Source organism: Eublepharis macularius, chromosome 5 (assembly GCF_028583425.1).
Source record: "Eublepharis macularius isolate TG4126 chromosome 5, MPM_Emac_v1.0, whole genome shotgun sequence".
Classification (NCBI taxonomy): domain Eukaryota; kingdom Metazoa; phylum Chordata; class Lepidosauria; order Squamata; family Eublepharidae; genus Eublepharis; species Eublepharis macularius.
Genome location: NC_072794.1, coordinates 173170948 through 173192886, shown reverse-complemented (window position 1 = coordinate 173192886; position 21939 = coordinate 173170948). Strand labels below are relative to the sequence as shown.

The following is a 21939-nucleotide window of genomic DNA, read 5'->3' as shown; positions in this document are numbered from 1 at the left end:
TGGAGCAGAGCTGCAGGCAACTTGTTGCAAGCATGTGTGAATACTCTTGTTTGGTCAAGAGGTAGCTGTCTGCTTGGTGCATATGGTGCAACATGTGATGTGAGAAGCTGTAGGTTCCTTGAGGCAGCAAAGCGTTTTTGGCTGGCTCTGATGTCCACCTCAGAAATGACTGCAGCTGTCCTCCTGTTCAAGCATTCACCCTGCCTTAAGGTAGACAGGCATGCTATTGAAAAGTAACTCTTAGCTCCATGTAATATATCTCTGAAAGTGCGGGCTAGGGATGGAGACTTCTCTGGGAAAGAGTTGCCCACAGCATTGGAAGGAGATTTTTGAGTCTTCGGAAAAGGTGGGGAACATCTTTTGAACTCCACTTCCTAGGACTCGTAGAACTGAGCATCAGAAATGAGGTACTTGGATATGGCTGTGCCTATGTATATGGCAGGACCGTGGTAGCTGTAACATTAGGAAGCAGTTGGTCAGTGCTGTCTTTTATCTCTCTGCTGTGCAGACTGAAGACTTGATCAAAGCACTGCAAGATCTGGAAAATGCAGCATCGGGAGATGCCACAGTGCGGCAGAAAATCGCCTCTCTTCCCCAAGAGGTTCAGGACGTGTCCCTGCTAGAGAAGATTACAGGTAAGAATCTGAAGCACCAGCACTGAGTGACATGAGCCTCTCTTCTGTTCAGGGAACGGAGTGTACAGGTTTAGCTTAGTTTGATCAAGTGTGGCTTTAAGCCCTCACCTCCCTTCCAGGGGACTCAGGGCAATTCAGCCCTTTTCTCCCCTTGAGGTTTCTTCCACTCTTTGCCACAATATGGCTTAGATACCGCCTAGCAATCCAGCCCCAGCTGTCATCTTTTGAAGCATAGATGTTGATGGGGTGGTAACAGTCAGGGTTCAGTTTGTAAGACCTAAGCAAAGCTGTGAACGAGAGTTGGTTTTAGAGTTCGTTCGCTCGCAGGGTCCCCGTAAGTCGGAAGCAGCCTGATGACGCACAGAACACGCAGCGCTTCAGGTGCTCTTCATAAAAATGGATCGCTGCCTCTGTGTGTCGACGGTTCCCCTCCCACCCCAGACGCACATCCATCACTTTTCAGTTTGAACTTTTAAATATGTACCACTGCCAACTGTTGTTCCTCTCAGTGATTAATTTTCACCTTCTAAAATCATATTCTGTCAAATCTATCTCAACAACACCATGCTGGGAAAGATATTTTTTTCACCTCTCAGATTTTTTTTTTTTAAAAATGAGCTATTTTTGGGGGGGGGGGGCTGCTCACAATTTGTGGAGGAATGGAGGATGACATTGTAGAAACCAAAAAAACAAAAATGCATGTCTAGAGTTTCTGGAATGGAGAAAAACCTCCATGTGGCATCAGGCCACGATGGCCCCAGGAGGTTCAAATGAGAAATTCAGATAATCGGACTTGTTCGTTTTGCCCCTGTGATGGCAGGCAAGTGGAAGCAGTTGCAGGTGAACAAAGCGGGGAGCCTTGCAGGTACCCGTTCAGTGGGGGTCACCTAAAGGGCTAAAGGGCCAGGAGGCTTCCCTTAAGCTGCTGCCGGAGGCCTTGCGCATCCGTCTGAGGAGCTCTGGTTTCACCTGGGCAGCTTTCACACGGTCTGTCCCTACCTGCTTCCCAGATTGCCCCCTAATTGTTTGACTCTCCAGAACAAAGCTGAAGGTTAGCTACAGCAGTAGTAGTGGAAAGCGTGCCTTGTCTTAGGCCTCTGTTTTAAAAACTATGCAGTCGTTTGCTGGAGTTATTCAAAACCTCTTTGGTTAGCGTTTTCCATAGATTGAGAGGTTGGCTGCTGGGAAGCTGCCTTTTGCCAACAAGAGAAAAGGTTCGCTGAATGGTGCTGATGTACATTTTCTGTCTCCTTTGCACACAGACAAAGAGGCAGCGGAGCGCCTTTCAAAGACAGTGGACGAGGCATGTTTGCTGCTCGCGGAGTACAATGGGCGACTGGCGGCAGAGCTGGAGGATCGGCGCCAGCTGGCACGCATGTTGATTGAGTACACGCAGAATCAGAAGGACGTGCTGACGGAGAAAGAGAAGAAGCTGGAAGTGAGTTTTGCTCAACTGAGTATCCAAAGCGGTCCTTCCTGAAAGGTGTGAACTTCTCAGGTCAACCTTAGCTTCTTCCGAATGCAAACTTCTGCTTCCTTGACTCCCCGCTTGTTCTTGGGCTGCCTGCTTATCAGTTTAGCTGGAGCCCTGGCAGTTCTTTGTAATTCAGCATCTCCTTTCTGCATATTGGGGCAAAGAGTAAAGGCGCCTTTCCTGGTTACAGCTTGGTGGACTGGATGTCATGACAAATGCAGTTCACATTCTGAAGCCCCTGGGAATGGGGTGGTCTGGGCAACGAGACAGAGCTGCCTGTGCTCTGCAGGATATCCAGGTGCATTATGTGCAGTCCTTCTTTAGCAGGGCAGAGCAGTGCTTGGGCAGGTTGGGCCAGAGGGGCTCCTTTTCAGGTTGGGCCAGAGGGGCTCCTTTTCAGGTTGGGCCAGAGGGGCTCCTTTTCCTGCGACTGCTGTCATTGCCCTGCAAAGCTGCATGTTGCTTTGAGCTTAATCTTGGTAAGCGTGCTTCCCAAGTTGCATAGCAACTGCCTCGGGGGCTGTAATTGTAGGCATTGCTTTCAGAACTGGTCCTGAGTAGCTGGAATTTGTTGAGAGCTGGAATTTGTCACCTTCCCAGACGGTCAGAGGGCAGACAAGGTAATTTATGTGCAGAAATGCTGTCAAATCAGCTCTTACGCCCAGATCCTCCCAAGTTTTCCCTACACAGGCACCAGGCAGGCTGAGACGGGGCTGCTCCGCTTTGCCAGCTCAGCGCTTGGACCACAGCTCTTCCTGCCCTCGCTGCCACGCAAGGGCAGTTGCACGAGGCCAGGGTGAGCTCCTCTCGCTTCGCTGGAGAGGCCTCTTTAGCTCAGGGACGTGGCAGAGCCTGGTGCAGCCCTGTAACTGGGCATCTCGAAAAGAGGGAGGGAGTGGGAAGCGGCCTTGCTTGAAGCGCCTCAGTGGCTCTCCAGTGAGGCCCTCCAACACGCTCAAGCCCTGAATACGGCAGGGTGCCCTCCACTGGATCTAATCCATGCAAATGCCAAGCTTTTATAAGAATAAGAACAGCTTCTGTCCATCTTCCTTTCTCTATTCCCCTCCCCTCCAAAATTCTGTTTTACTGACTTCTTCAGCCCATAATTGGGAGGGTGGTAAATGCTTGGTATAGTGATATTTTCAGGCCCCCTGTTGAGAAGGTTTTTTTGTATAGATTTCTAATAAAATGTTCTGGCTGTGGCAGCATTTCATAATGTCGGGGGGGGCAGGGCTTGACAGTAAAACAAGACAGCCAAGTTTGCTTTGTGTTCTGATCTTGGGAAAAACAGCGACTTGCCTCCATTAGAAAGGACATTATTAAAGCCAAGATGAGTTCCTAGAGTGACATGGGAAGAGAAAGTTGCCTCCCGTCTACCAGTCTAACTCTGGGTTTATTCAGCTAACCAAGCCAATGCCTGCAGTGCTGTGATCAAATAAGGGTAAGCAACTGTATGTCTTCAGGGTGCTCCAGATTTTCAAAGCATGTTTCGCCTTTCGGGTAGCAAAAAATAGTTCATCCCAGTTTCTGGATGAACGCAGCGGTTGTCTAAACACTGTGTCAGCAGTCTCTCGAGCCTGTCAGCCTTCAGCCAGAAAATTCTGTAAATCCATATTGTCCATGAAGGTTTGCTTCTCACGGGCTGTTGCTCAAGGAATCCTGAAATAGCCCTGCTCTAGGGCTCTGAGAGCTTGTGCTGTGATCTGTCACATAAACACATGTTGTTAGAGGAAAGTACTGAAGAGTGGTGGCCGCTTGAACTGCTGTCATCTTCCTGGCTGCACAACCCACCGGAAGGGGAGTGGGATGATACAAAGCTTCACACTGTATCTCTTCAATAGTGCCGTTGCCACGAAAGTTGGCACGTGCCATTACAGCTGCCTGTAAAGTTCTAATACCTGCTCAATCACATTCCTTGGGGGGGGGGTTACTAAAATGTGTACGCATCATGCTTTATCTGAAGGCTTTATTGTGCTTTACTAGCCAGAGGTGTGAAGTTGTCAGCGAACTTCTACCATACCTTGATTTAAGATTTGATAGCGCCTTCTTGCCTTACCCAGTTTGCCACATGTAACTCATAGTTTGGTGTTCCCTGGGCGTTTTTTCTGAACGAGTCTTCCAGGTTTTTAAGTCAGCCAGCCAGCAAGTATGAGAAGCAAGTGAGGCTGTAGGAAATAAAGTACCAGAGAAAATCTGGGCTCTTACAGTCAGGGATCATCATTTTTGCTATTCAGAGGTAGCATTAGATGTGAACTCTGCCATGCACACCTTGGCCCATTGGCGTTGCTTCTGACTTGAAGCCTGGACTGCCGTTTCACTGAATGGCTAAATCTTCCCTGTGGCATCTTTTGGAAAGGCAATGCTGCCTAAGGCTGCATTTTGATCTTTTTAATGAGTTTCCTTCCATTTCAGTTGTGCCTTTAACATCTTCCCTGATTCTCTCCTCAACTAAACTTGGATTGAGCTTAATTTATGCATTGTGGTTTTTAATTTGTCTGCCTGATCCCATTTAGCATGTTATGCAAGTGCTGAGCAGGCTGCCTTTATCAAGCCTAGTCGCTTTTTGTTTGGTTAAGTTTTTACTCCTTAGACCTAGCTGTTCCCTTTTAAGGGCAGCTTCTATCCCGTGGGTGCAGACCAGCTTTCCTTGCAGAGGGATAGAGTCCATTTAGCAGGCCAGTAACGGGATTTTCCTTTGTTTTGATAGTTTGCTCTTCTTTGCGGTTAAGAATCCTGTTCATAAATATGTCCAGAGAGCCTGGCCGATACAGCACATAATGTTTATTCTGGTTTAGCCAGCTCTCTGCCGAGAGGGGCCCGGAGAAAGAAGTCATCTCAGAGGAAGGCCATGTGCTTGCAAAAGGCCTCTTTCTCGGTCTGGAGGGCCTTTCCATCTCCTCCTGCCTTTGCACGTAGGCACTGCCCTGCTGTTGCAGGAGACCTAAGTAGCGTTTCTCCCAGCTCAGGGCAGGGGCAGGTCGGCTGCATCTCCAGATCCCCCATGTAGCAGTTGGCGGTTGCTGGGCACAAATCCAGAATTCCTCTTGGTGAGATCTCATGACGTCACTAGGAGTGCTGTCCTCCCACAGTCCCCTTGATGCTCTGGAAACCTTGATTTTTTCCCCAGTGGCAAATGTTTCATTCAGCAGGAGTGCTTGTTAAACCTTGAGGGAGGGGAGCTGGACTCCAGCTTGCTCCAGGCAAGGCCACCTGCCCTCTCAATTTCATTCTCCTCTTTAACACCCTCCCTGCCCCCCCCCCGCCCCGCCAAGTGTAACATCTATCCTCACAAAGTACTTGGATTTTTTTTAGAGCTGGAAAGAATGTATTAGATCCCATGGATCTGTGCCCCTGACAGAGCTTTCCTGGTTAAGGAGCCTTCTGTTGAGTTGGAGTCGCTCTTGCATTGGCAAAAGACTGTTAGCAGCATGGATCCCTGAGAGCCAGCCTCATGGACCCCATCCAAAGACACCCAGATTGTTCCGAGGGCCGTTTTTCTTCCTGTCTTTGATTCAGCCACAGAAGGAATATCTCTGCTACTGCTTGTAACTTTCTTATTTCAGGCCTTCAACGTTAACCACCTCTTTTTCCCCCCTCCACTGCTCTCTAGCATGTGCTCTCTTCCCTCTCTGTTGTCATCCTACATGCTTCTTGTGTTCTCTTTCCATTTCTTCTTTCTCCTCTTATCAGTCTATGTGCTGATAGATTAATTTTCAAATTAACGAAAGTGAAAAATACAAAATGCATTCGAATCCTGGTCTACAATCATACCCTTATCTTCCCCATGTTGCCCTCTTAGTAAACTTATAATGATTTAGCTTGTGGGCCAAAGCAGTTAGAATTGCAGTTGCTCGCTGATGAAAAATGGAGCGTTTTCCAAATTTGCTTTTGTAATACAGGCGTGCCTTCTGATTGGGGGGAGGAGACCTGATGAGAACAGGGACTTTGGCACAGATGCAACAGCTGACCTGTGAGGTTCAGGTGCTCTGGCCTGGCACTGTGAGAACTTCTTGTCCTTGGAGGAGGGAGGCCCGAGCAGGGTCTGGCATAAGTCTCCATTTGGATTTAGTTTGGTTTTGCACCAGCAGCACACACGGCCTTCACACACAGGCAGACCCCTAAGTCTGGGTTGCTTATGTTTACAGGGGCTGCTGCAGCAGGGGTGTGTGTTTTTCAGGTTGCCCCGTGGCATTCTGGGATTCAGTGGCATGCAGCCTCTGAATCTACAGGGACATTTTTCAGCCATTGCAGCTTCTAGCATTGACAGATGTCTCTTGGATGAAGTGGCTCAATCTCCTTTTGAAGCCATGTATCCAAGGGGCCACCCTTTGACTTTCTGGGAACATTTGAAATAGGCCATGGCAGCAGTGGACCACGGGCGGCAGCCTGGAGCATCGCCGCTGGCCACACCCGTGCCAGACAGCGTCCAGAACTGCCAGCATCACCGAAGCAGGACTTTGTCTTATTCCTGGGCCACTTTCCAAACAAAAGTGATCTTTTGTATGCCCGCCTGACTGGCAGGACCTTCTTGTGCCCCTTTGTTGGGAGCCATTTTGATTCCCCCGCTCCCCAGTCCAGCAGTCATTTATGCACCACTGACCTTGGCTGTTCTTGTACAGCTGGCGGGGTGGGGGGTGGGGGTTGTGTGTATAAATCTAGATTATGCTACAGGCCTCAGTAAGTGCTCGTACACTGTGTGCCGGCTGCGTTAGAGAATGGTACTTGAGACTTGGCACAGATTTCAAGCAAGTGAAGAGACCAACTCCTGCGTAAGCTTGCCGTGGTGGTCGCTCTGAGAACATGGAGCAAAAGGACTGGGCTGGGGCAGCAATCTCGAGCTTCGTCTCCGTTTGTTGCTGTGAAACTAGGGGCACCCACACAGAGGACTGCAGGGACAGAGGAGCCACTTGTTTGCCCCTGAAATTTTCCTCCCTCAGCTTTATGCTTCCCTCCAGATTTTCGTACTGTGTTCCTTTTGGTCTGAAGGGCGTGAATCCCCCTGTTTAGAAAGTGGCGCCCCTGAGTCTAAAGAGGTCCCTTTTCTGCAGCTGCCAGATCCACCTGCTCGGCCATTATTAGTCTGGGCATCCAGGGGGCTTGGGAAGGGCAGCCGTACTGCGCGGTCTCTGCTCTTTGCCCGCATCCTCCTGAAGCCCAGCTGCAGTCTTGTTCCTTTAAGGAGCAAATGGACCAACCAGATGCTGCCGGTCCAAAGCAGGCATCTGGGTGTAGCCCCTGAGCGTGTTTTAGCCAAGCGTGTCCGGCTGGAAGGGCTGTGATCTACAGCAGAGCAGCCATGGTGCGAAATAGCGGGAAACCCCCGTTGCCTTTCGTGCAGCCCTCCTTGTTGGTTTTCTCTGTTGCAGAATCTCTCCTCTCTGGTGGATTTGAAACACCTTGGCTAACCTTCCCTTTCTCTCCTGCCCTTGCCATCTGGGGGTCCAGAAGTGGGCGGATTTGGGGGGTGGGATTTAGAGCCACATGTGGATTTGGGGCTGCTTTTGAAGGCTGTGTTGAATGCTGGAAACCAGAAGAACAGATGTGTGTCCAGCTTGGAGCCCCCAGATGTGGTCTGCTTTCCTTCTGCACTGCTGATAATCGTAGTTGGCTCTGAAGCTCTTTAATGATTTTATTTCACTCTTTGTCCCTCTAGCCGTTGCTGCAGCCTAGCGGTGCCGTTCTTCTGACCGGTTGCTAAGCATTTAACGGTCTGCATTGGCCCTGGGCGGCACCTTCCCTGCCTTGTAGTGTACCCCCCCCCCGAGTTCTTGTATCAACCATTTCTTCTTTTGAGGGGGCTGAAGTCTGGGAGGCTATAACTTGAAAACTAGGCCATTTTTGTATAACTTCGGGTCTCTTGATTCATTTTCCTCTAGTGAGAATCTGTGTGAAAGGATTCTTTTGGAAACGGTCCCAGCTCTCCCTTAGAGGGCAGCTGTTGAATGTCCCACTTAGAGCAGTTAATATAGTGACCTTCAGCAAACATCCTCCCCCCACCCCACCCCGTTACTAGTGGCTTGTTTGCCGTTAAGCTTTCCAGGGGAGAAAAAGAACAGAGAAGCTGTCAGTTACTGAGAAATATTGCCCCCCTTATACCAGATTCAAGCAACCGTTCAAAACCACCTTGGTTTATTTGCAGAAAGCATGACCCTTGATTGAAAACATTGGCATTGGATTAAAAACAGCACTTGCTTAAAACAATTACACTATATGACAGCAATGCATAAGGACGACCATTATCTTGGAACATAGTAGATCCAAAGCATTATAAATGGGGTCCATTTTTTGACAAACTCCATTTCTCTTAATTTAGATGGACCAGATCTTCTGAGACATGTGATGGTTCTAATTTTTTCCAATGTGAGGTAATACTGATTTTTGCAACTTTTAATTCATTTCAGTTTCCAGATCTATATCTGCATAATTGATTCCTTTCAAGTATCCTCCCAAATTATTTTAGTCCTGGGAGGTGTTCGTTGTTCTCTTGTGTATACTTCACTTTTTCAGTTGTCTTAAGTCTACTTTCATCCTGTTACTGCTCAGTGTTCCCTACCTAAAATCCTGAATAGTTGGCCAGGCACCTTCTATTTCTGCTGCACCCAGTTCCCTCACCCAGTTCCCTCACCCTGTGCCTCCTCCCTCGTCTTAATTGGTCTCCCCCGAGGGCTTTTTCAGCTCTGTCATGAACTTGGGTAATGGTAGCTGTACAAAGGAACTCCAAATGTAGTCTCTCTTCTTGACCCTAGGAAATTGTCATGATGCAATTCTGGAAAGTGACTGGTATTGGGGCAGGTACACTGTCCCTCACCAGACATCTGCCTAAAGTGGATCCAGAACGCTTCTAGGTCCCACAGTGAGCTCAGCACTGCCAGAAGCCCTACATGCAGAGAAGTTAGCCGTGTTAGTCTGTGGTAGCAAAATCAAAAAGAGTCCAGTAGCACCTTTAAGACTAACCAATTTTATTTTAGCATAAGCTTTCGAGAATCAAGTTCTCTTCTTCAGATGCCTGATACAGAGACTCTGTATCAGGCATCTGAAGAAGAGAACTTGATTCTCGAAAGCTTATGCTAAAATAAAATTGGTTAGTCTTAAAGGTGCTACTGGACTCTTTTTGATTTAGAAGCCCTACAGGAGCTGAAGATCTTTCTTTAGCCTGTGCTCCTCTTGACTGGGCTGGAATCCCCTGTTGAAACCACCACTTTAATTGCCGGAAAAGGGGGGGGGTGAAAGAAAGAGGGTCCCCCCAGGCTATGAGGGACACTGGGTCTCAGATTCCCATACGTCTGCTGTGTGTCCCAGGCATCCGCTGATCGTTGGCTTGAGCACAGAAGTCTTGCCATTTTATAATTCATCTTAAATTGAGCTAAACAGAGCAATTAAGGTTATATGTTCAAATGCTTTCCCCCTTTTAAAATTACTTGCGAATGGTCTTGGCTTCTTATACGATGGCCTTGTCTTGTTGTCAGCCTGGGTTTCCTCGAAATTCCAGAGGTGTTCTAATCTAGGATTTTTCAAAAATGTTTCTAGAACGAATTAGCCTGTTTTAAGGAGTCGGGCCACTGCTGTTCTCCCTGCCTTGTTCTCAAGGGTGTTCCTAGAATAGGGGTGGTGGAGGAGAATGTTTTCTTAGATCCTCCTGCCGGTGCTGATACAAGGAGGTACTTCAAATGGGACTCCTCCTGCTTTGAGAATGAAGTTTCTGTTCTGACTGTTCTAGAAAGAACCACCCTCGTCCCCTGCGTTGAACGGACTGTTCTGCAGTCTCCTCCCAGGTGGGATGAAAAGAGGCAGCTGCCCAGAGAGAAAAGGAGCCCAACCACCTCCTGCTAGGAATGTGCCTTCCCCAGCCTTTACGGGCTCCCTTTTTTGGCCTGTCTGCCTGGCTTATCTTCCCTGAGACCGGGGAAAGGATCCACCATCCCTGCCTCCCCCGTTGCTAGGCCCTGCATTCTTGGGCAAGGGAGAGCAAGGCCTCTAACTCTTCTTCTTCTTTTCTCCTCCCACCCTCCCAGAACAGCATCCATCAGCACCTGTCCTTTTTCTAGGCAGCTACTTCTTGACAGTCAGCTATCTGTACCTTCATCTGTGTTGGCCTCCTGTCCGCAAGTAGAGCTGGAGCTCAAGAAAAAAACCACCTTTTCTGTCCATCCCATCCCAAGGCAAGCTAGGAGTGCTTGCCCATAAACTGTTCAGCTGCTGGTTGCTCTTCCTACCAGGGTGTAAGTTACTTGTCCCGTGGCGTTTGCTGCTGTGTGTTTCCGGTGCACCAGTGGTGAAATGGTTATTCGGGTTTGGAGTAGATTGGCAGAGCTGGATGGCACCTGAGAAGACTTGGAAGGTTGTGATCTACGAAGGACTGGGAGGGCTGTACCTGTCTGTGAATTGGGGAAAGGAACGGTCACCCAGCCGCCCTCGGGTTTCCTTGCCACCCTCTCTGCCTTTAGAATTCTTGTGTAGGAAGTGCTGTATGTGCGGCTTCCCTTCCCCGAACAGTGTAAGAAAGAGGGAAGCGTAATGAAGTCAGCCCTGGGTTCAAACATCCATTGCTAAAGGTCGCTGGGCAATCCCGGGTCAGCTGCACTTCACCTTAACCTGGAAGGTCGTGAAGGTAAAATGTGAGAAGGGAGAGCCAAACGCACGCCACCCGGAGCTTTCGGGAGGAAAGGTGGGAGGAAAATGTGCTGTGGGTTGGTCGCAGGCCTGGAGCCTTCCAGCGCTCTTGTTTGTGGGAACCTGTAATTGCAGGTTCTGTTCCCTCTCTGGGCATGTCCCGAAAAGCACGCCTGCTGAGGGCCAATCTTCCCCGCTGACCTAAGTGGCTTTAAGGCCTTCTCTCACAAGAAAAGCCGTCAAGAATTTTATAAATGGGTAGGTCTCCTTAGCTGATAACTAGAACATGGTCAAAATGTAGATGGACAAAGTTCTTAGTGAGTGCAAAGCCAAACTAAGTCGTCCTTGCACGGTGTGCATCTCTTGTCCCCATTTTTTTCCGGTGGAAGAAGCCTTAATTGTCTTACGTTGAGAATAGAACGCCTGTTTCTGTCCCACTCGTCTTCTTTTCAAGAGCCAGTGTGGTGGTTAAAGCATCAGGCTGGGGGGCCCAGGTTCAAATCCCCACCCTGCAGTGGAAGCTTACTGGGTGACCTTGGGCCAGTTACACGCTGTCAGCCTCGCCTGCCTCGGAGGGCTGCTGAGAAGATGAAGCGGAGGAGCAGAGAACAATATAGCCTGCTTTGAGTCCCCACAGGGCAGGAGGGTGATTCTCCAACAGACATGAGGACTTTAACGTGTAGATGGAGGCTGAGTCGCAGCCCCTTCCGAAGGATTTTCCTTGTCCATTTGGGCCTGAGGGTGCTTAAATTTGATGTGATTTTCATATGTTTCAGATAGAACTAAGTTTATGTTTGTTTAGTCTCCAGAATGATAAATTGCATTACTGGGGGGAAATGCAGAGGGAGCAGTTAAGTAAAAGTGTGTCTAAACAGGGAGAGTCAAGATCACTGTAGGGGAAGTGGGATCTGGGAGGATCAGGCTTGCTTCTGGTGAGAGTGGAAAACTTGTGGACTCCTTGCGAGGTGACAGTCAAATGCAAATTGGATGCGGGCCGGAATCTCCCTTGCTTTCTCCCGCACAGTCTAGCTTTCTGCGCTGGGGAGGGGGAGCAGAGGGATACCTTGACTTATGCCAGTTCCCCGCTCCCCCCCTACACACACAGTCTGGACCATTATAGCACAGACTGCGCAGCAGCCTTAAGTCTTAGTCTTCCCTGGCTGTTGGGTTGGTTTCATACTTCAGGACAGGATCCGCTTTAAGCCAGTGTTAGACTGAACATTGTCTTTTAACAGATGTTTTGTGGGTACGTGGAAAGCCTAAAAAAGTTGGGAGTCTTGCCCAGTTAAGTTTCTCCATTAGTTTCTACTCACCTGGGCAGCACTTGGGCAGTGGCTGAAGTTGGGGGCATTTCTTTTTGTTGAATGCAATGCGCGCACACTTTCGTTGAGTGGCAGGCCTGGATTGTCCTCTGTGTAAGGTCTGCAAGGGCCTTTGGAAGCCAGGGGTGTGCTGAGCCCACCTGGAGATCTCAGGGCCAGCCAGCCTGCTTTTCCTTCCTCCCCACGGACGTCATGCCATCCTTCGCTCTCCTCCCCTGGGCATCCCATAACATAATTCAGTAAGCGCGTTTCACAGAGATTCCCCAGAGCAGGCGCGTTAGTGCGCCCCTAGAGGGGGAAGAGGGGAGTTGCTCCATCCGCCAATGGGGCCGGAACAAGTCACTGCAGGGCGCAGGAACCGGAGCTGCCCCCCTCGTGCGCTTTCCGCTGGCAGCTGCCTGATCCGGGTGGCTGCCGGGCGGAGGAGCTGGAGCCGCCCCGCTCGCGCGCTCCCCAGCCTGCCCAGCATGGCCCCAAACGGGACCGTACCTCCAGCCCGGCGTGACCCTGAACGGGGCTGCACTGGACGCAGCAGCGCCCCGCTGCCTGCTCCCCTCCTCCACCCCACCCCCACCACTGGAAACGGAGGCCAGGTCGCCCATCCCTTTGCCAGCTGGTAGACCTGGCCTCCGAGCCCTTGGAGGCCAGGTCTCCCTCCTTTCCTTGGCTGGTTCAATAGACCTGGCCTCTGGACCTATGGAGACCAGGTCTACTCATCATGGATTTGCTGACAGGGTAGGCCTGGCTTTCATACTCCTGGAGGCCAAGTCTACTGCCCATAGCCTTGCCAGTCCGGTGGAGGCTAGGTCTACCTCCTATTCCTTTGCTGAGCTGGTACACCTGGCCTCTGTAAACCCAGAGGTCCGATCTACCTTCTAGTTCTTTGCTTGCCAAGTAGACCTGGCCTCTGTTACCTCAGGAGGAGCCAGAACAGGCTGCTGCTGGGCTTAGGAGCCCACCAGGGTGCCTGATACCCCCCCCCAGCAGTATTCCCTGCCTGCAGCAGTCCATTCTGACCCCAACAGGGCCGGAACTGCCCACTGCCGGCAGCAGGAGCCTGCCAGGTCACCTGCCGACACTTCCTCTTGGCGGCACTCCTCACCTACAGCGGCCTGATCCAGTGCCAACAGGGCTGGAACAAGATGTTGTCAGGTGCAGGAGTCCGCCGGGGCTCATGTTGCCGCCCCCCGGGGACACTCCCCATTTGCAGTGGCCCCGGCAGCAGCATGTTCTGACCCCAGTGGGGCCAGAATGGGCCACTATTGGACGCAGGAGCCTGCCAGGAGCCCCCTCCCAATGGCACTCCATGCCTGCAGGGCCCTGATCCAGCACCAACAGGGCCAGAATGGGCTGCTGCTGGGCACAGGAGCCCATCAGGGCAACTTTTGCCCCCCCCCTTCCCTGGAGGCGTTTCCTGCCTGCAGCAGCCCGATCCAGTGCCAGTGGGGTTGGAACGAGCTGCTTCCAGTCACGGGTGCCCACCATGGCGCCTGCTGCCCCCCTCACGGTGCTGGGGAGGGGGCAATGCCAGGCCTGGCCACCTTGCCCTCCCCCCAACCAAATCAGAGTGCCGCAGAGGAGGCAATGCCTGGCCCGCCTGCCCTGCTCCTTCTAGAGCCCGTTGTATCCCCCCCACCCCCACAATGGGCTTTGTCGCTAGTGTAGTGAAGAAACGCCCTCTTTTGGGACCCCTGTTATTTCCAAGCTGCTTCTGTCCTCCTCTCTTCCAGTCTATCCCTGCCTGCATCCGTGCCTCCCTCTGGCGTTTACCATTTGTGCTGAGGATCCAGTTCAAGTGTTGTAGAATTGAAGCTCGTGTCTGTACTGACAATGGCATTCATGCTGGATGGCCACTTAAAAGGGTGGTTTGAGAGTAGTGCTCACAGTAAACCGGCTCTCTCTGCAGCCATGGGGAGACTGAGGAAGAAGCGCCTCCTAACCCTTCTGTTTGTTTGTTTGTTTGTTTCAGGAGTACAAGCAGAAGCTCGCTCGGGTAACTCAGGTCCGCAAGGAGCTCAAATCCCACATCCAGAGCCTTCCCGATCTGTCGCTGTTGCCCAACGTCACCGGGGGATTGGCACCTCTGCCGTCTGCTGGGGACCTGTTCTCAACTGACTAGGACCCGCCATGGGGTCTGCATCCCCTCCCCTCCCTGCCCCCCTTCCAGTTAACGTCAGCAGAACTCACATGACGACTGGAGATTCTCCCAGCAAGCCGACATAGGAAGGAAGTGACAGAGACCGTCCTCTGGCCCTCTCCGCGGCGCACGCTGCCTCTCATGTTGATGGGGCGGGTGCGGCTACCAGTCCTTTGAAAGGAGGACAGCTTTACTTGTATTTGGCAAACATTCACGTTGTCTTTGGTTCCCCTTAGCACTTCCAGTTTCTGCAGCAGACTGTGCAAATCATGTGTGTGTGTCAACTTCTGAGAGTTTTCAGCAAAAACAATGTTGATTTCTGCTTGCCTCCCCCCCCCCCCGCCCCCCCTGTATAAAAAGAATTGGGTGGTTTTCTGAACTGGTTTGTTGTGTGTCAAGCTTGATCTCTGGGTGGGCTTCGCAAGTTGTTCAGGATGCTGCTTTACAGGTGACCTGTCTTTTTGCAGTGTGCGGGCCACCAGTGACCGAAGCATGTCCTCGTGACCTTTGGGTGAATGCACACTTCCCCCTGGCAGTGCTGCTCGTGAGCTTGCGCTGCTCCCCAAGCAGTGTTGCGCAGGCTGTCCTGTGTCTGTGTCTGTGTTGGCACCACAGTTCTTTCTTCTCACCATGTGAATCAGTTGCAGTTGTGTGTCTGAGCACTAGAGAAACCACTTCTCTGAAACACTGTCAGTCTAAATTTCTCTGTAAGCATTAGCAGAAGGGCTAAACTTTGAAGGCTGTTATGTGTGGCCACAATCCTCAAATCGTAGCCCCACTCACCTGAGCAAGAGGTTGTGGAGGAGACTTCCCGTGGGGTAGATGAGTAGTGCCCATCTTTGATCTACATCCATCCATCTTGGTTCACCCTGACTGTTCTTCTCCCTTCACCAACCTGCAGTGATACTAGTGCATAATTATGCTACATACACATTCATGTAAGCTAGGACTAGTTTATTTGGGGAGAGCCACCTCCCCCCCCTCTCCCCCCCCGCCATCAAAAGCTGTTAGTGGGCTACCTGTTACCAGGGCGGTCCTGGCATCCTTTGCCCTTCAGTTTGAGAGGAGGCAATTGGCCTCTCCCAGCCTTGATCGCCTCGATGGGACTGCCTTTTCCTTCATGGGGCCGGCAAGTGTCCTGCAGTCTGGCCCTTGTTTTGCCAAAGGCAGCCATGGCAGTGTGTTGCCCCTCAAGGCTTGGTGCGCTCAGACGTTGCGTTTTAAACTGAAAACCTCCTTCCCTGCTGAGGCTGTCAGTCTTTGCAGCATGCGTGCATGCGTACACAAACACACACATGCCCAGTACTTACGAGGTGCTGGAAGAAGTTCCAGGTTGGTTTCATGAACGTGGCATCACAATGTTACCAGGAGGGGGGGGGGGCTTTCGTGAGGCCGTTTTGCTGCATGCAGGCCCCAGGCCAGCCCCCCCCCCCCTGCATCTGGGTTGCCTGTTAAAAGGGACTTCATGAATTGGCCTCATTTCTAGTTGGAAACAAAGTACCTTTAGGGCAAAGAAACCAGTCTGAGCATCTCAGATTGATTATTTGAGTGGCTTTGCTGTGAGTACCACCTTCTGGGTCTAAAGAAATAGAAATGACTTGGGTTCTTTCCCCCCTGCACAATATTTTTATGCTTTATTTTAATATAACTGAAAGTATATGGATTTAATTTGACTTGCAAGATCAGGGAGGCTCAGGAGTCTGTCGGGGCACCTTCGCAGTCGGTGGGGGCGGGTATCCTTTCAAGATCAAAGCGTTTTCTTAAATCTATATATGAAGTGATTTAGAATTAAACTTAGAGGTATAGGCTGCCATTTAAGCAGCAGTATATTCTGAAATGTCTCATAAATATATTTTTGAATAAAGAGGGTGTCATTCAGTGGCTGCGTGGCTCTTTATTGAAAGGCAGCAGGGCCCTCCAGTCTCCTCTTTTGAGCCATGCGGGGTCAGGCCAAAGGCCCGCCCAGTCCCAGCACCCTGCTTGCTCGAGTGACCGGCCAGCTGCCTCTAGGAGGCCCACAAGCAGGGTAGCCGCCGAGCAGCCTCCTGCCTGTGTCCCCCCAGCAACTGCTGTCGAGAAGCGCCCTGCCTCTGGTGCTGGGGGGAAGAGGGGGCTGTCCTGCGGGGCAGAGTCTCCGCACTGAGAGCAGAGCCCAGAACAGTGTTGGGCAGCAGTGGGTCACCTTCTATCGTTATCTGCGGGTCTTGCGCATGGCATTCAAACTGTTGAAGGACACCTCGATATCCCCACTTGTCCGAGGGCGTGTCCTTTGCCCGAGCAGCGGGGTGCCTCTGGGATTGAGTAATTTGCTGGACTTTCTTCGTCACAGTTGGCTAAGTGTAGAACTTTCCGATTTATTTGACATACTGCAAATAGTATCTTGTAAATGGCCACCTGTGTATGGATGGTGTTTTCCCCACGGAGTGATCAGTTCTTAAAGGTAAGCTATCAAATACTGTAGGGGTGGTAGTCGGCTGCGGTTAGTCTTCTGCAACTAACATAGTTTGGCAGAGGCTTTCATGAGCCAGTACCCCCTTCATCAGGCGTACTGTATATTCAGTTGGATGAGAAGGGAGCTCTGACTCTCGAAAGCTCCTACCCTGGTCTCTGAGGTGCCCCTGGACTCAAATCCTGCTGTTCTACTGCAGACCAACACAGCTACACACCTGAAAGCATCAGTTGGCAGAGAGATTTATACCAAATGCCACCATCACCCATGGGAGGGCGAGAGAGAGGTTCTGCCAAAAGTCCAGGAGGCCCCAGCTTCCCAGAGGTGTAGCACATTCCATTGCAGTCCACAGGTGAACAAAAGCCCAGAAACAAAAAGGTTGCGAGTCTGCGGGTGTGGGCCCTTCTCCACGGTTCATCGGTTAGCGGAGGTTTGCCCTGTGTTGCCAAATTGTCAGTGGTTGGGGAAGGTCCTGCCTGGCTCTCATTTTCACCAGTGCTCTGCAGTGTGATTATCATGTGCCTTCTCCTAGGAAATGTGCCTTCTGGGTCTCTTTGTAATACCCTGCCCTTTTGCCATTTGTGGGCCCTCACCATAAATCTCTGCCAACTGAACATGACACTCCGTGTACCTGACAAAGTGGGCTTTGGCTACGGAAAGCTGATCCAGTAACGGTTTAGTGTAACATTTCCGTTCTGCTGTCTGGGGTTGGTGGGGTCAGGGTGTGTATTTTGCTGTTTCAGCTTCACTGCTAGTGAGAGCGTAGATGGTATTTGGGCACCTTACAACTGTGTGAGTCTTAATTGCTACATAGCAAAGAATCCAGTAGCACCTTTAAGACTAGCCAACTTTATTGTAGCCTAAGCTTTCGAGAGCCACAGCTCTCTTCGTCAGATGCTGATCTGATGAAGAGAGCTGTAGTTCTCGAAAGCTTAGGCTACGATAAAGTTGGTTAGTCCTAAAGGTGCTACTGGACTCTACTATTTTGCTACTACAGACTAACACGGCTAACCCCTCTGGATCTCTTAATTGCTACAGCATCAGAAATGTTAACAGGTCAATATTTGTGAAAGTCTCTTCTGAGATTTGTAAAAATCTGAGGGATTTCCTATGCAGAAGGGACTAGGGCTTGATTCAGAAGGGAGAAGACCCAGGTGCATGTAAGACAGAGCGTGACGTATGAGTGACCAACACTCTGTGCATGTTCAGACGCTCTCCTCAGTTCGCAGATCCCAGAGGGGTGCCCTGCTGTCCTAGTCACGAAGTCAGGGTTCCACGGCCATCCCGGAAGAGGCGGCAGCCACGGAGGGCATGGCTTGTGCAGTTGCAGGGCTGTGAGGAAACCTCTCCGGATGAAGGGCCAAAAGGAAATTTAGGAGAGGCATCATGAAGGCCAAATCCCAGTAGGACGTTTGGAAGATACCACCATCCAATCTGAGAAGAGGCCAGTGCGCTACATAAGTAAGGTCAAGGAAGCCCCGCTAGGCACGAAGAGGCTTCCTTTAAGTCAGGGGTGGGCAAATTGCGGCCCACGGGCCAAATGCGGCCCGCTATAGAGTTTTTTGTGGCCCGCCAAGACAGTAGAAAAGTATGATAGGGTACATTTGTCTCATTAAACTGATTCTAAAATTAAATGTGCTTGCAGCTATAGATGATACGAAATTAGCACAATAAATAAATTGAATAAAACTACCACTATTTAATTTATACTTATTGATTTTTATGATACAATTTATACCTTTTCTGAAATGCAAAGTTAACTAATGAATGCAATCATTTTAAAAGGTGTGGCCCTCCGCTAACCTCCGCTCCCACAAAGTGGCCCCCGAGCCAAAACAATTGCCCACCCCTGCTTTAAGTAGAGGCCTTCCCTGACTGAGAAAGGGGGAGTTCAGGCCCTGACAGAATCAGAAGTTGAAAAGAGGATATGAGGAGCAGCTTCTTAGAAGAATTTCTGTAAATGCATCAGAAGCAGGGAACTGCGTAAGGTGATGGTGAGACCCCTGGATAATTAAAGGATTATGAGATTGCAGAGAAACTGCATGGATTATTTTTAATAGGGTTTTCAGTAGCTCTGTTTACACGTAACAGTGAATGCATGTGGATCCTGCTCGTATGAGAGCATACGTGTGCTTGTAAGAGAGAACCAACAGACGTGCACTTGGCAAATGAAACTCGGGATTGGTATCTAGGTGTATCTGCAGTTTCAATCGTTTACTTCTACGTTTGTTGAATGTAACATCAGAATTACATTTATAAAGAAAAATCAAGTGTACACTGTAACTTATGAACACGGCCTTTGTAGAAAAGGTAGGGTAGTTACCTGCAGCGGAGACCCATTTTTCAGAAAAGTCGTTAAAAGAACCAGGTTCTTCAGAGATGAAATTCTCAGGCTTAAGAACAAATCTCAAAATCATCCCGTCACCAGAGTGGCTTGGCATACACTTGAGGGTTCTTAAGGGACTCGGACAAAATAGTTAATCTGATAATGAAAATATGCACATTGTCAATAAAATTGAACACCCAGCCAATTACAAGGCAGTGCGCATAACACTGATCTTTGGAAAAGGATCCCAACGAGATCCAGAGGATTACAGATAAGTTGTTTGTTTATTTATTTATTTATTTGTGCTGTTTGCCTTTCTCACTGAGACTCAAGATAGATTACATAGGGTAGGTCAACACAATCAACCGCTGGGACATTCAGTAGAGAATACAATATGTCAGGATTGCAAAAAGTTTAAAACATGCAGAAATCTGATAACAGCTGAAAACAAAACACAAGCAAATTGAAATGACACTACATGATGCGAATCCATACTTAGTGCATACTCACAGCAACAGACAGTACACAGTACTATAGTCTGCAGTCCCTATCCCGTGCCAGTGCGTCTCTCTGAGCCATTTCCTTACAGCACAACCTTATTGCCTGTGTAGAAAAGACCTGAATAATTCAGTTTTGCTTGGCTTGCAGAAAGCCAGGAGCGTGGGAGTTTTCCTGACCTCTTTAGGCAGGCTGTTCCATACGGTGGGGACCACAACACAAAATACGCACGTACAGGCAGCTGTTGATTTTGCCCGTGTGCTCAGTGGCACCTGCAGAAGGCCCCGTTGAGATGAGTGCAACTGCCGACTTCCGGTTTGGGATTTATGGAGGTCTGACGTAGCTCCAACTGCGGAGCTGACCGGACTGCCGTTTTAACCGGCCGGCGGGGGCAAAACAGCCCGCGGCCGACTGCTCTCAGGCGGAGAGCAGGCAAAGAACGCTCAAGACCTCAGGGCGCGTTGATCTCGGGCGAGGGGGGGCTCTACGTGACGGGCCCCCTCACGACCCTTGAGGTCCCACCCTGTGACAGGTCGGCAAAGATCTCTGCGGCAGTTTCGGGGCCAATGCGGTTGGCATAAGACCTACATACCCAAGCTTCGATTGGGGAAAGAGGTGGAGAGGAGAAGTTATAATCGAAACAGCGATTACAGCCCGAGAAAAGTGAAAGAGAAGGTAAAGATCACTATCTTCTGATATGGGACAGATTGATAAAAACAGAGAGGAAGAAAAGTAGATTTTCAAACTGCAACAGGCTAATAATAAGGAGGGGAAGACTCGGCAAGAGTTGTATTTGAAAAGAGACTAAGTTTAAAGAAGTTATTAAAGAAACTGGACTATTGTTTTGAATACTTGCGGTTATGGAGCTGTGAGAAAAAGATACCATCGCGAGACCTACTGTGGGAAGTCGGGAGACAGGAAGTACGTAACAACAATAGAGTTGCTGGAGAGGAGCGGCCCTTGCCAGGGGGCAGGAAGAAGGGAATCGCCATCTTTGAAAGGGGAAGGGTCGCGGCTTCAGCGGAAAAGGAAGTAAGCCATTTTGGATTACAAAATCATAGAGGAACCATAGAGAAAAGACGCCCGACATTTTGGACTCTTTAAAAATTATTGGCAAGAAGACCGGGACATTTGAAATAAAAAGGCATTCAAATTTTACGCCACGGAGTTAAGGAAGAGAGCGGACTCGTGGGAGCGAGCTAAAGCAAGCCCCACGATGTCAAAAAAAGAGTGGCAATCGGCAATAGAAAACCTGGACAAAAAACTTTTAGATGTGATTAAAGAACTTAAGGACACGAAATTGGAGCTGATTAAAGAGGTTAAAGAGGTCAAACAGACAGTAAAATCGGAGCTGTTAGAAGTGAAAAAAGGTATGGAAACAATACAAAGTGAACTACAAGGAACGCAGCAGAGAGTTAAAACAGTAGAAGACGCGATGGAGAATTTAGCAGACACGCAACAAACAGAGATGAGACTGATGAGGGGAAGGATGTCGGTTGCGGAAACCAAACACATGGAGAAGCAGCTACGGTTTCGTGGTTTGCCAGAAGTGGAAGGAAAGTCAGCGCAAGAACAGATGACTGAGGTGTTAGCTGAATACCTGGGGAAGGAGGAGGAGGAAGTTGTGGCTATCCTTGATGTGGCATACCGTGTAAATTCGAGAATTGCAACCCAGAGGAAATTACCAAGAGACGTGATTGTGCAGTTTACGACACGAAATATGAAAGAGAAGATTGTGACAAAACAGTTTCAAGATCCATTGGAGATTGATGGCAAGACGATTATCATAATGAAGGAATTACCCAGGTCAGTGTTATCAGACCGGAAAAAATATAAAGTGCTAATTCAGATCTTGAAGGACATGAAAATCAGGTACAGATGGGAGTTGCCAGAAGGTGTGTCCTTTGAGTTTGGAGGGGCCAAAAAGCGTATCAGATCTGAGCGAGAGATGGAGCGATTTATAAGGGACAATGAAAAAGACTTACCAACAAGATTATGAGTATGGAGTGTAAAGTTTTATCTTGGAATGTAAATGGACTAAACTCACCAAACAAGAGAAAAAGTATTTTCCACTGGCTATTAAAACAAAAATGTGACATTGTTTGCTTGCAAGAAACCCATATCCGAAAGCAGGATGTAAAATTTTTAAAAATGGGGAAACTGGGTAATGAATTTGTAGCGGCCTCTAATAAGAAAAAAAGAGGCGTGGTGTTGTATATAAAAGAGGAGCTACAGCCAAAATTTGTAATAAAAGACGTGGAAGCCAGATTTATAGCAGTGGAATGTACATGGAACTTAAAAAAAGTATTGGTAGTCGGAATTTATGCACCTAACGGTGCAAAAGAGAGCTTCTTTGAGGATTTGAGGAAGCAATTAGATGAAATTTCATACGACCAGATAATTCTTGCTGGAGACTTCAATGGAGTGACGAACTTGGAACTAGACAAAAAGACATCAACTGTACAAAAGAAAAGAGGATTGTTACCAA

General features: G+C 49.5%; 1 protein-coding gene across 5 annotated transcripts in view; it reads left to right on the top strand.

The window, feature by feature from the left end:
• RPRD1B (regulation of nuclear pre-mRNA domain containing 1B) overlaps positions 1-16056 on the top strand; it is a 41109-nt gene extending 25053 nt beyond the window's left edge. For 2 of the 5 annotated variants that reach the window (XM_054981087.1, XM_054981086.1), the window contains exons 5-7: positions 509-635; positions 1898-2073; positions 14011-16056. In XM_054981087.1, coding sequence (XP_054837062.1) covers positions 509-635; positions 1898-2073; positions 14011-14160 — 453 coding nt within the window. In that variant the 3' untranslated portion in view covers positions 14161-16056. Of the gene's footprint in view, positions 1-508; positions 636-1897; positions 2119-8422; positions 8475-10121; positions 10329-14010 lie in introns of all 5 variants that reach the window. The other 3 variants (XR_008597079.1, XM_054981090.1, XM_054981089.1) reach the window with 3 other exon arrangements.
• Positions 16057-21939: the final 5883 nt, after the last annotated feature.